General features: G+C 40.6%; 1 protein-coding gene across 1 annotated transcript in view; it reads right to left on the bottom strand.

The window, feature by feature from the left end:
• Nucleotides 1-531: 531 nt before the first annotated feature.
• The window catches only part of LOC102841833 (Krueppel-related zinc finger protein 1-like), a 65937-nt gene continuing 52498 nt past the window's right edge, over nucleotides 532-13970 (bottom strand). Inside the window, exons 6-7 of the mRNA XM_006877262.1 lie at nucleotides 3292-3369; nucleotides 532-1221 (exon numbers count right to left, since the gene is read on the bottom strand). Of these exons, the coding sequence (XP_006877324.1) occupies nucleotides 532-1221; nucleotides 3292-3369 (768 nt within the window). The remainder of the gene's footprint in view (nucleotides 1222-3291; nucleotides 3370-13970) is intronic.

The following is a 13970-nucleotide window of genomic DNA, read 5'->3' as shown; positions in this document are numbered from 1 at the left end:
CTAATGCAATATGTTGTCTAATCTCTTGACTGCTGCTTCCATGAGTGTTGATAGTTGATCCAAGAAGAATGAAGTCCTTGACAACTTCAATCTTTTCTCCGTTGATAAGAATGTTGAATACATTAGTGATCTATATATTGAGACTAGAAAAGCATTAGTAGTGGGATCCAGAATTACTTGTCAGTGAGAAATTCTTTGCCTAGTGGTTAAAGGAGGGCTAATTTCCTTTTGTGGCACTGTAAGATCAGCACTGAACTGCAAACCACACGGTTTAAACCCACCAGCTGCTCCTCAGAAACTCTATACAGGGTCGCTATGAGTCAGAACTGACTTGATAGCACTTAACAAACAACAACTTCCTTTTGGTGAATTTCAACCCTGAAAGATGCCCCCAAATAGCCAGAGGATATAGTACTTGATAGATACTCCATTCCACCCCAAAGAAAAGTTAAACACATGCAATTAAAATAATTACTCCCCAAATCATGTCTTTTACAATTGCTTCACCTGTTCTTCCAGCTGTTGATCTCCCTATACCTGCTCCTTCTCCATCACATTCCTGACTACTTTCTTCACATCCTTGTTCCTCATATAGATCAGGGGGTTGAGGGTAGGTGCAAGAATCATGTAGAGCACTGCAAGTGCTTTGCTCTGGTCCTGGGAGTAGTTGTCCCTTGGCTGCAGATACAAAAACAAAATTGTCCCATAAAAGATTGAAACCACCATCAGGTGGGAGGCACAAGTCCCAAAGGCCTTTTTTCTTCCCTCTGAGGAACGCGTTTTCACTTCTGCTCTGCCAATGCACACATAAGACATCAGGATGATGGAGACTGGCATCCCTAGAATGATTAGTCTGGCGATAAACTTTTTGGACTCTGTTGGCCCAGTATCCACGCAAGAAAATTTAACAATGATCAGCACCTCACAGAAGAAATGCTCTACACATTGATTTCCACATTTAGGCGCCACCATGGCCATTGAGGACTGTAGAAAGGAGTTGGCAAAGTCTGAGGACCAGGAAGCTGCTGTAAGGAGGTGACACAGCCTGGGGTGCATGAATGAGGCATAGCACAGAGGCCAGTACACTGCAACATAGCTGTCTACTGCCATTACTGCAAGGAGCACACACTCAGTGGAGCCAACTGCCAAGGCCAACCAATACTGGTCCACGCAGCCAGTATAGTTGATCTTCTTGTGGCTTCCCCACATGTTCACCAGCATCTAGGGAACAATGCTGGTAGTAAAGCAGAGGTCGAGCACAGAAAGGTTTCTGAGGAAGAAGTACATGGGTGTGTGTAGTAGAGGGTCCAGGATAGACAGTAGGATGATAGACAATTGTTGTGGTGTAGAATGTCAGGACAAAGACGGGGAGGATCAGCTCCAACTGAGGCCACCCAGAGAAGCCCACTAAGATGAAATCCCCACCTACACTGTCATTGGTTGTTTCCATTTCCTCTTCAACACCTGCCATTGAGGGAGATCTCATACCACCTGGAGTGGGATTTAAGGATAAAAGCTGGATAATTAATATATTTAATGGAATATTTTGAACAAGCATGACTCCTGGATGACCTTAATTCTACTTTATTTTTGTTTCCTCCTATCCTTTCAAACTAAGGAGCACTGGTTATGAATTGGGCTGCAAACCTCAAGGTCAGCAGTTCGAAACTACCAGCTGTTCTGCAGGAGAAAGATGAGGCTTTCTGCTCCCGTAAGGATTTATAGCCTGGGAAACCCTGTACAAAGTCACTATGAGTTGGCACTGACTCCACAGCACATAACCACCACCATCACCACCATCCTTTCAAACTTATTTCCCCCTGCCACTGAAAGAAAACTCAAGTAGACTCATGACTTCTATAGTAATAAAAGTATTACAACTATTTTCCATTAAAAACAGAATCTAAATTTACTCATTTAAAATCCCAGTCCCATGAATACTAAAATCTCAGAACTTCACTTTCCATTTAGTTTTCTTGCGCCAGCTAAGGATGTTTTATATGAGTCCTTGTGCTTGAGGAAAAACTATCTAGCGCTTCCTTACTTTTCTCTGCCATTATGTTGTTGTTCAGTGTCGTCGAGTCAATTCCGACCCATAGCGACCCTGTATAGGGTTTCCAAGGAGCAGCTGGTGAGCTTGAACCACCAACCTTGAAGTTCAAATGATTTTGCAGTCTGACACATTAGCCCAGTGCCACACCAGGACTCTGCCAGTATGTTGTTGTTGTTATGTGCCATGGAGTCGGTCTGACTCATAGCAACTCTGTACAGGGCTCCCAAGGCTGTAAATCTTTACGGGAGCAGAAAACCTCATCTTTCTCCCATGGAACAGCTGGTAGTTTTGAACAGCTGACCTTGAGGTTCGCAGCCCGATTCATAACCATGTTAGTATTGACTATATATAGGTCCCTCCCATTTGGGCTACAGAAAGGGGAAAAGACAGGTACAAGAAAGCTCTTATTGTCCCAAGTTAGCTTGGAACCTGGCAGGTAGTTAAAGAGTTCACTCTTTTCTCATGGGAAATGTGTGGGTTCTTCAGCGATCCCATAGATCTACATGTCCCCAGTTGGGGCTGATGCATCTCCTCTGGAGTGAGTTTACATCACCTTTAGCCTCTGGGGATCTAGTGTCCTCTTTCAGCATCATGCTGCTTGGCCTCTTGGTCTCTTTGGTGATCTATTATATTATATAAAAGAGCCTCTTTGCTCTTTTGCCTTAATACCACTGTAGCATCCAAGACTTTCCTGGCTTCACCACCCTAACAGTTGTCTACCCTTTTCTCATTTCCTAGAATTTCTACATGGCAGTCAGATCTGGTTCATTCTGCACCCTTCCAATCCAAATTTAGTATCTCCTACCCCCAATAACTCTGGTAGCGTAGTGGTTACGAGTCGGACTGCCAGCCTCAAGGTCAGCAGTTTGAAACTACTAGCGGTTCCATGGGAGAAAGATGAGGATTTCTGCTCTCATAAGGATTTACAGCCTATTCAGGGTCACTATGAGTCGGATCGGACACCACAGCATACCACCACCTCCACCCCCACCCCCAAAACCCTCTCTGCCATTGAGTGGATTCCAACTAGAGTAAAGTAGGACTGCTCTGTAGGGATTCCCACCACCTCAGAGTAGCTAGTGGTAAACTGCAGATCTTATAGTTAGCAACCCAATGCTTAATAGACATTATGTTGTTGTTAAGTTGTCATTAAGTTGGATCCTACTCATAACAACCTGTCTAGGGTTTCCTAGGAGCGGCTGGTGGGTTTGAACAACAGACCTTGCTGTTCAACTGACCTGGAGGTCTAGTGCATTATAAAAGCCATTAATAGCTCTGTTGACATCTCCTGCCTCTTGAGGTGTGCGGTCATGTTCCTTTTTGTGGAGAGGGAATGGTTTTGTACTCATACAACCACTTACTCCAAATGAATCTTCAGAAATCCTCTCTCCACCATGCACTCTCTTGAGCCTTTTTAATTTCTCAATTGACAGGAGCTAACTCTGCTTTTATTAAATCATTTTTAACATGTAAACTCTCTTCTGTGTATGACAGTTTGTTTCACATTCAGTTGAGTGGGCAGAGAAAGATGCATTTCAGATGTTGGTTCTTATGTGTGAAGAACCTTTTAAGATTAGCTTTTACTCATGCCTCTGAATAAAAATGAGTGATAACAAGGCAGATGTTCTCAAGTAAATGAAGAAAGCCCAGGAATTTAGATCTTATTTTCAATATGAATTGCAAACAAAACACCAAAAAGGAAGCCCAAAAATATACAACAAATTCACCCCACTTGAGTAAATGTTGAAGAAAAAAATCAGGCAGTGAGACAAAAGTCTATTTCTGTATTTGTCATTTGGAGGACTGGTGTGATGCTGTAGGATACACACTGGGCCGCAAGGTCAGTTTGAATCACAAGGCTGGAGGTTCAAACTCGTCAGCTGCTCCTCAGAAACCTTATACAAGGTCTCTATGAGTCAGAACCTACTCAATGACATTTAACAACAATACTTGTCATTAGCAATTTCCACCTTGATTGTTTCTATGACTTTTCTTCAGTTACTCCTCTGCTATTTAAATAGCAACACTTTGTTTTCTTGATAGCCATTGACTTAAAGAAATGTTTAGGCCTTTCTAGTGTCTGTTTTCCCCTCCACTACTCAGGTTACATTAAGAAACAATTTTTCTTAATAAATATTAGCCTATAATAGCATCTTAAACTAAGTCCTATGTGGCACTGTGGATTAATGTGCAAAGTCAGTTTGAACCACAAGGTCGGTGGTTCAAGCTCACCAGCTGCTCCTTGGAAACCCCATACAGGGTTGCTATGAGTCGGAAACGAATTGAAGGTACTTACCAATAACAATGGTATCTTGAACTCCTGGAGTGGCTCTGTAGAATCAGCACTGGACTTTGAACCACAAGGTCTGCAGTTCGAACCCATCAACTACTTTTCAAGAACCCTATACAGGTTCACTATAAGTCAAAACCAGTTTGATGGCACTTAACAACAACAGCAATGGCATCTTATCTTTCCATTGCTATGTAGATTATTGGTTGTATTATTTTGTGTGTCTAATCCAAATAAAAATCATTTAATATATCTACTGATTAGGACAAACCCTGTATAGGGTTTCCGAGAACCAGCTGGTGGGTTTGAATTGCCGAGCTTGTGGTTCACAGTCTAGTGATGATCCTACAGCCTTGAAAACCCTATATAGGATTGCCATGATTTGGAACCGACTCAGTGGCACACAACCACCAGTGTCTTATTAAGAAGCATCAGATAGTTGCCATCAGGACTGACTGTGAGGGTCAGAAATGTAGAGGTAGATGTTTTATGACAAAAGGAGGGGAGTGATTGATTTTGTAGCCCAGGAACGGAGGTCCCTGGAAGCATCAAGTTCAAACAGTGGAGAGTGTGATCCTACCCAAAGAGGCAGTGATGCCAGGCATGGAGACAGAGATGATGACGTGGACAGATGGAGTGGCTGGGGACACGGGACTCAGGGAGGGAGAGGGGCTGTGTGCTAACAGCCAGGGGCAGGTGGCAGGCCTGTGGGGTGTACCCTTTGGTTATTTGATGATGCATGGAGGGGATTGTAATCATTGCAATGAAACAAAATGCAATAGGATGAATGTAAAACTGATGTTCTCCCATATATAAGTCCACATAATTCATGGTAAAAAAAAAAAAAAAAGAAGAAGAAGAAGAATCAGGAAGCCTGTGTTCATTCAAGGCACTAATTTCAGTTCTGTTTTCACCACTGTCTAGCCTCTTCTACCATGTTTCTCTCATATGCTTACCTTACCTGTCTTTTGTCTGTGGGTGTTTAAGATAGAGCACCATATGTCTGTTGCCTGAATTGAGGTCTTGCCATCATATGATTCAGTCAGCACCAAATGGCTTCAACCAAGCCCATGAAGACTCTACGGGTTTCTATATTTTGTTGTTGTTGCAAACTCCTCCATGGTTCTTCTTGGTAGTAACCTTTGCATATGTTATAAACCTGAATAACATTAAATAGTAAGCAGTGGTATAGTGTCAAAATCCCATCAATAGTGGAAGAAGAAAACTCAATTCATTTCCTTTAACCACATCATCTTTAAATATTACAAGAATCAGCTGTGATAAAAAATCTTACAATACGTTAGGATGAATGTGAGTGTAAAACCAATGTTCTCCCATGTAAACTATAACTCAAGTCACAATAAAAACTTATATATATATATATATCTTAAGGAGTCCTGGTGTGGCACCGTGGGTTAATGCGTCAGACTGCAAGTTTGTTTGAACTTCAAGGTCGGTGGTTTAAGTTCACCAGCTGCTCCTTGGAAACCCTATACAGGGTCACTATGGGTTGGAATCGACTCAACAGCACTTCACAACAACATGTATATTACAGTCTTTTTTTACGTTTGATCATTGAACCTCACAATGACACTAGGAGGTAGTTAGATAAAACAAAAACATCCTCATGTTATAATTGATGGAGGCCTGGTGGCAAAGAGGGGTAAGTATTGAGGTGGTAACTGAAAGCTTGGTTGTTCACACTCACTAGCCTCTCTGTGGAAGAAAAATGAGGCAGTCAGCTTCCATAAAGATGGACCAGTTCTCCTCTGTCCTATAGGGTCACAGTAGGGGGGTTGGTTTTTAGTTTTGTTATAACTGAGGAAATGACTAAGTAGTCTGTATTATGTCAAATAGCATGTAAATGATAATGAATACAGTCCATCTAGCTATAATTCCCTTCCATTTTTCTACTACACAATCTCTTTCCTATAGTGCCTGTTCATACTCTCCACTGGGAGAACAAAGAAATAAGAGAAAAATAATAGCATTGAAGAGAAAGGTATTAAATGGCATAAGAGGAGTTAATTCATCAGAGTTGAGAAAGGTTATTGAAATTATTTAAAATAATAATTATGGTAAATTTGTCCTAATCAGTAAATTTATTAAATGATTTTTATTTGGATTAATTGAAGTTCTAGTGTGGCACTGTAGACTAAGCATTGGACTGCTAACCACAAGGTCAGTGGTTCAAACCCACCAGCCATTCCTCAAAAACCCTATTCAGGGTCATGATGAATGAGAATTGACTTGATGGCACTTAACAATAACATTTGGATTAATTAACTCAATTGGAGAACCTTGGCAATGATTTAGAGTCTAGATGTTGAATATGAAATCAAGAGGCCTCTGTTTAAATCCCGACTCAACCACTTATTACGTGTACAAACTTGGGAAGATCTTTAACTTTTCTAGGTCTTAGTTTCCTTATCTGTTTTATAAGAATAACTGTGGTGATGGTGGTTGTGTGCTATCGAGTCATTACAGACTCATAGCAACACCATATAGGATTTCCAAGGTTGTAAATCTTTGTTGTTATTGAGTGCCATCAAGTTGGTCCTGACTCATAGCAACCCTGTCTAGATCTTTAGGGGAGCAGAAATCTTCATCTTTCTCCCAAGGAGCATCTGGTAGATTCCAACTGCTGATCTTGCAGTTAGCAGCCGTACTAAGATTTAAATTATAGAAAAAATGTATATGTGAAAGTAAATTTAAATGGTCATTTGCTAATCAATTATAGTAATAATGGTGTTGTTGTTAAGTGCTGTAGAGTCAGTTCTGACTCATAGTGACCTCTATAGGGTTTTCAAGGAGCAGCTGGTAGGTTTGATTCACTAGTTCTTATCCTACAGTGCCGTACCAGGACTCCAACAATAATGGGAACATATCTCAAATGCACACTGAAAGCTTATGTACAAAGTGCGTTAAGTGCATGATGCCATTCATATATGATCTCAGATGTTTATTAGCACTGCTACATTTTACAGAGTAGAAAACTGCTTAAATTCATTTCTAAGGAGAAAGTCACATCCCCAATATATAGTAGAACTAGAACACAAAATCAGAACTCACTGGTTTCAAAGGTCATGATGTCTGAACTATACCATACTGACTGTTAATATGCACTATAATACTTTAGATGGCTCTACATAAATTTATTTGTGATTTTTCTCTCCCAATATCTGGTACATAGTAGGTACTCAAAATTTGCAAAATGCAGGGAAGCAATGGCTACCAGACTTCAGAAGTTTGATAAAACCATTGTCAATCCTGGTCACTCAGACTTGGGGAAAGAGAGGAGGGAAGATCAAATGTTCATACCTCAGGTCATCTTTATCCACTGACATGCCTTTATTTTTTTTTTGACATGTCTTTTTAATTTGAAAAATATTTTGAATCGTGAAATCATTAACAACCCAATTTCACCAGCTTAGGTTCTGAGTTAGACACTCATGTGCAGAACTGTATCTCAGTTTATAGAAATTTCCAGTTTCCTGGCATCCAAAGAAGTTGAAAGCAAAGGAACACAACTCACTTTCTAACACATTTTTCAGTCTGACAGGTTAGAAGGCAAATTCTTGTTATGTTCTTTATCATCCGTTTAATGTTCTAGTACGGGGCAAGTGAACTGAGTCATTGAGAAGAGAAGTTATGCTAGGGCTTTAGACACATGGATTTAGACAAAACCACAGCCAAAGTAGCCAAGACCTAAAACTGTATTCTCAGTTTGCCAAGATTGTTAATCAACCCATCACACAATGAAATTTAACACAACAGCAGAACCAGGGAACCAAATTGAGATTCAGCAAAACTGCCAGTGCCTGCCTTCATTTGCTTCCTATTACTCTTCTGGCTTCAACCCAGATATTATTTTGCTTTGTTCCACTGCTTTCAGAAATGTTTTTTAGCACCTAAATGATAACCTTTTCCTTATTCCTCATTATTCCCCCAGAGGCAAAGAGAAGACATCATCCTAGATTCTGTTTTTAAGTTATCTATAATTGATCACAGGGAAATTTATATCTAGTACAGCCAGGAGTTCTATTAATTAAGTCAATTTCTGACATCTCTCAGCTGGGTGCCGGATTAAGGTGCACCAAAACCTAGAAGTTCTTTCTGCCAGTCCAAAAGACTAACTTTACCATTGCATGCAACTTTTATAGTAAGTACCCGGGGCACAAAACAACAACAACACCCTGGTTATATAATAAGTTGATCCCACATGTCAAATCTGCAAGTAGTCATTACTTGTTTACAGAAACCACTCTGAATGAAGTGCCCCAAAGTGATCAATTAGTGCAGAAAGTGAGGGACCCCAGAGAGAAGAGTTAGGTAGCAAGGGGGATGAAGTAGCTAAGGCGTCAGTGCCTGTTTCTCCACACTTGCCCTGAAATTGAACATTTTTAGTGAGTGAATGTTTCATTAAATGCTTCTTGTTGTTACTAGTTGTGATTGGGTTGGTTCTGACTCATAGCAACCCTATTCACAACAGAAATACTGCCAGGTCAATTGCTGTTTGAATCCATTGTTGCTGTCACTTTGTCAATTCATCTCCTTGTGGGGGTGGGGGCTTCATATTTTATGCTGACCCTCCATTTTACCAAGCCAGATGTCCTTCTCTGGGAATAGTTGATAACATGTGCAAAATACAAGAGGCAAAGTTTCACCATCCTTGCACCTAAGGAGCAATCTGGCTGTACTTCTTCCCAAATAGATTTGTTCATTCTTCTGGCAGTCCATGGTACTTTCAATATTCTTTGCCAAAATCACAATTCAAATACATGGATTCTTCTGGGTCTTCCTTATTCATTGTCTAGCTTTCACATGCATTTGAAACTATTGAAAATACCATGACTTGGGTCAGGTGCACTTAGTTACCAAACTGACATCTTTGTTCTTGAACACCTTAAAGAGGTCTTGTGCAGCAGATTTGTCTAAAGTAATACAGCCTTTGTTTTAGGGGGTTTTTTGGGGGGTGGGGTGGAACAATGATTTATTCATACAGAGGAGAGACAGAGTAAGGTCAGCCTCACTCGTGGACACTGGTCCCTTACAGCCAGCAGGATGCTCCTCATAGTTGGTGCAGGGCAGGTGGTCTGCATACACCCCTGCCATGCTGCTGATGTGAGACATTGTTCCTGCTCTTGAGGAACAGCTCCTGGGAATGCTGATTCCCAGTCAGGGCAAGAAAGGAGACATGTGCTTCTGGACCACCAGCTTTTATGGGGTGTGTTTTGGATCAAAACAACCTGGGAAAGACAGAGAGCCCACACTTTCCTCTCATACAAAAAGTTGGTCAGCCATACTGGAGTTTAAGAACCAGGTTTGTTTGTAGGAAAAACATCAGGCTGAGCTTGACTGCTCTCTTCCATAGGAACCACAGGGATGGTGCAGCAGCCTAGGGTAAGCAGCAGTAAAGCTGGCAGTCCCCCTACACAAAACCAGAATCCAGGGCCCCAGCAATACTGTCCAGGCAAGGTCAGGTCAGCCTCCTGGAGCAGCAGTCCAGGTGGACAAGGTGCATCTGGAGGAACAAATGAAAGATGGCCAGTGGACTGAGGCCCTTTCCTGCTCCAGCAGATACACCAGAATTGTGGCTTTCATGTTGTCCCCTGTCATTCCCTACATCCTTTGTTTTTTGACTGCTGCCTCCGTGAGTATTGACTGTGAATCCAAGCAAATTGAAGTCTTTGACAACTTCAATCTTTTCTATGCTTATCATAGTATCTAAATAGTCATCAACATTTTATTAATTAAAATAAAAAAATAGAATAATACACTAGACATCGCAGGGGAACAGAGGCAATGAAGAACCAGAATAAAAGGCAGGCTGCATATTTAGAATTGTTTCAGGAGTGAGTTTGCTTGTTTTATTTTGGGGTTTTTTGGTAGTATCATGCATGATATTTATATATAGTAGTTAACCCTGATGAAATTTACACACATAAGATAAGGAGGAAACACTTAAAAAAAAAAAAACAGTGTGAAAAATTGAATACCTTTCCTAGCATGTCATTGAATTTATCTTCTGAAAACTAGCCTACTTTTCTCTGGATTAAGACTGTTGTTTTGACCCATAGGCAGTTTTGACCCACAGCAACTCCAGGTGACAGAGATGAATTGCCCATAAGATTTTTTTCCACTATAACCTTTTTGAAAGCAGCTGCTGGATGGATTCCAATAGTCCACCTTGCTTGTTAACACTTTTAAGAGGTCTTTTGAAGCAGATCTGTCCAATACAATACATCATTTGATTTCTTGACTGCTGCTTCCATAAGCTTTGATTGTGGATCCAAGTGAAATGAAATTCTTGGCAGCTTCAATCTTTTCTCTGTTTATCATGATATTGTTTACTGATCCAGTTATGTAGATTTTTGTCTTCTTTATATTGAGCTATATTGCATACTGAAGGTTGAATTCTTGGATCTTCATCAATAAGTGTTTCACGTCCTCTTTGCTTTCACAAGCAAGGCTGTGTCATCTCCATATTGTAGCAGGTTGTTAATAATTCTTCCTCCAATCCTGATGCCACTATTTTCTTAATACAGTCCATCATCTCAGATTATTTGCTCAGCATACAGATAGAGTAAGTATGGTGAAAGGATACATCCCTGACACACTCTCTGATTTTAACTGCGCAGTATCCCCTCGTTCTACTCGAATGACTGTCTTCTCAGTCTATGAACAGGTTCCCCATGAACACAATTAATTGTTCTGGAATCCCCATTCTTTGAAACATTATCCATAATTTTTTTATGACCCATATAGTTGATTGCCTTAGCATAATCAATAAGGCAAACTTATCAGTTTTCTGGTGTCCTCTGGTTTCTACCAAGATCCGTCTGACATCAGCAATGATATTCCTCAATACACGTCCTTTTCTGAATCCAGCTTGAATTTCTGGTAACTCGCTCTTGATGCATAGCTGCAACAGTTTTGGAATTATCTTCAGCAAAATTATGTTTGTCTGGGATAGTAATGATGTTGTTGCTGTTAAATTGTCATTCAGTGATTTCCAACTTATAGCAAGCCAGCATGAGACTTCCAAGGAGCAGCTAGTGAGTTTGAACTGCCGACCTTTCAGCTCAAATGGACCTTACGATCCAGTGCATATCCTACAATGATACACCAGGACTCTGATATTAATGATACTGTATGGTAATTTTTGGAGTCCTGGTGTGGTACTGTGGGCTAATGAGCTGGACTGCAAGGTCAGTTTGAATCGCAAGGTTGGTAGTTCAAGCTCACCAACCTCAGAAACCCTATAAGGGTAGTTATGGGTTGGAACCAACTTGACAGCACTTAACAACAACAACAATGACAATTTCTGCATTCTGTAGGGTCACCTTTCTTTGGAATGGGCACAAATATGAATCTCTTCCAATTGGTTGTTCAAATTTCTTGGCATAGACTTGTTTTTTACCAGTGCCTTCAGTGTAGCATGAAATTCTTCCTTCAATACCATCATTTCTTCATCATACGTTACTTCCTGAAATTGTTGAATGTCAATTAGTTCTTTTTGGTACCATTACTTGTGCATTCCTTCCATCTTCTTTTCATGCTTCTTGCATCATTCAATAATTTGCCCATGTTGTTGTTGTTAGGTGCCATCAAGTCAATGCTGACTCATAGTGACTTTATGCACAACAGAACAAACACTACACTATCCTGGGCCAACCTCACTACTGTTGCCACGCTTGAGCCCACTGATACTGCCAGTTGGCTAATCCATGTCGTTGGGGTTCTTCCTCTTTTTCTCTGACCCGCCACCTTACCAAATGTGAGATCATTCTCCAGCAACTGGTCCCTCCTGACAATACGTCTGATGTATGAGAGACGAAGTTTGGCCATCTTGGCCTCCAAGGAGCACTCTGGCTGCCCTTCTACCAACACAGATCTGTTGGTTCTATAGGCAGCCTGTGGCACTTTTAATATTCTCCTCCAAAAACATAACTTAAAAGCATGAATTCTTCTATGGTCTCCCATAGAAGAACTGGTCTTCCTTATTTACTGTCCAACTTTAACATGCATATGAAGAAGTTCCTTCAATAGTTCAAGTCAAAGCTTGAATTTTTTCTTCAGTTCTTTCAGCTAGAGAAGTGTTGAATGTGTTCTTCCCTTTTGGTTCTATAACTCCAGATCTTTGCACATTTCATTATAATACTTTTTGTGTGTGGCTTCTTTAGTGTAGTGGTTATGAATCGGGCTGTGAACCGCAAGGTCAGCTGTTTGAAACTACCAGCTGTTCCGTGGGAAAAGGTGAGGCTTTCTGCTCCCATAAAGATTTATAGCCTTGGAAACCCTGTACAAGGTCGCTATGAGTAGGAACTGACTCCACGGCACAAACTACCACCACCACCAAGCTCCCCTTTAAAATTTTCTGTCCAGCTCTTTTACTTCATCTTTATTCCATTTGCTTTAGCTACCAAAGAAAATTGACAAAACAGAATGCAGAAATTATCCAAAAAGACCATTAATATCACATGAAGGCAAACTTAACTGAAATTAATTCAAAAACAACTTTAGCAGTACAGAAATTCCAAACAGGTTCCAATCAGAATAGGACATAGATCTAAGGATATCATTACTGAAATCAGATGGATCTTGGCTAAAAGCAGAAAATACCAGAAAGATGTTGGTTGTTGTGCCATCAAGTTGGTACTGACTCAAAACGACCTTGTACACAACAGAACAAAACACTGCCCAGTCTGGCACCAATCTCTAAATCATTGCTACATTGAGCCCACTGTTACTGCCATTGTGCCACTCCATCATATTGGAGTTCTTCATCTTTTTCACTAACCCTCCACTTTCCCTAACATGATGTCCTTCTCCAGGGACTAGTCCCTCCTAATAATATGTCTGAAGCATGAAAGAGGAAGTCTGGCCATCCTGACTTCTAAGGAGCATTTTGGCTGCACATATGAAACAGATTTGTTTGTTCTTTTTGCAGTCCATAATACTTTTGTTTTTTTAAGTTTTTATTGTGGTTTGAGTGAAAGTTTACAGGGCAGATAATCAGTTTTACATTTAACAAATCATACGCTTTGTTTCATTACAATAATTATAATCCCCTCCATGTACCATCAATTAACAGTATTTTCTCTCTATTCATTTTAGCACTTTATTTTTTTAAACACTCAGTCATATATACTAATTTAAACCACTAAAGGGCACATTCTTCAAACCTGCCTCCTGGCCACCAGCTCTCAGTTCCTCTCTTTCCATGAATCTAGAGTCCTCAGCTGCTCCCTTTCTCCATGTCCTCATCTCTGTCTCCATTTCTGGTGTCGTTGCTTCTCTGGATAGGGTCCCGCATTCCACTTGTGTTTTTCTCCCTTGATGGTCCTAGGGTCCTCTGTTCCTGGAATGTAAGATTGACTACTCTCCCATTTTTGCTACAAAACTTCTACCTACAATTGTGACAGTTGTAATTAGTCATGATAACAATTACTCACTATTGAATCATAAGAATCTTATCCCCATCTCTTTTCACCAGACCCATCTAGACAAGATGAAAACTATTCAGTGAGGACTCTACCTTCCCCCACATACTCTGAAACTAAACTCTCTTGAAAACTTGTAAGCCAGTCACTTCATGCCTTTCTAGTGCCTCCCATTTTAGGT

This window comes from Chrysochloris asiatica, unplaced genomic scaffold (assembly GCF_000296735.1).
Source record: "Chrysochloris asiatica unplaced genomic scaffold, ChrAsi1.0 scaffold00450, whole genome shotgun sequence".
In the NCBI taxonomy this organism is placed as follows: Eukaryota; Metazoa; Chordata; class Mammalia; order Afrosoricida; family Chrysochloridae; genus Chrysochloris; species Chrysochloris asiatica.
The sequence above is the reverse complement of the archived record's forward strand: the minus strand, read 5'-3'. Positions and strand labels throughout refer to the sequence as shown.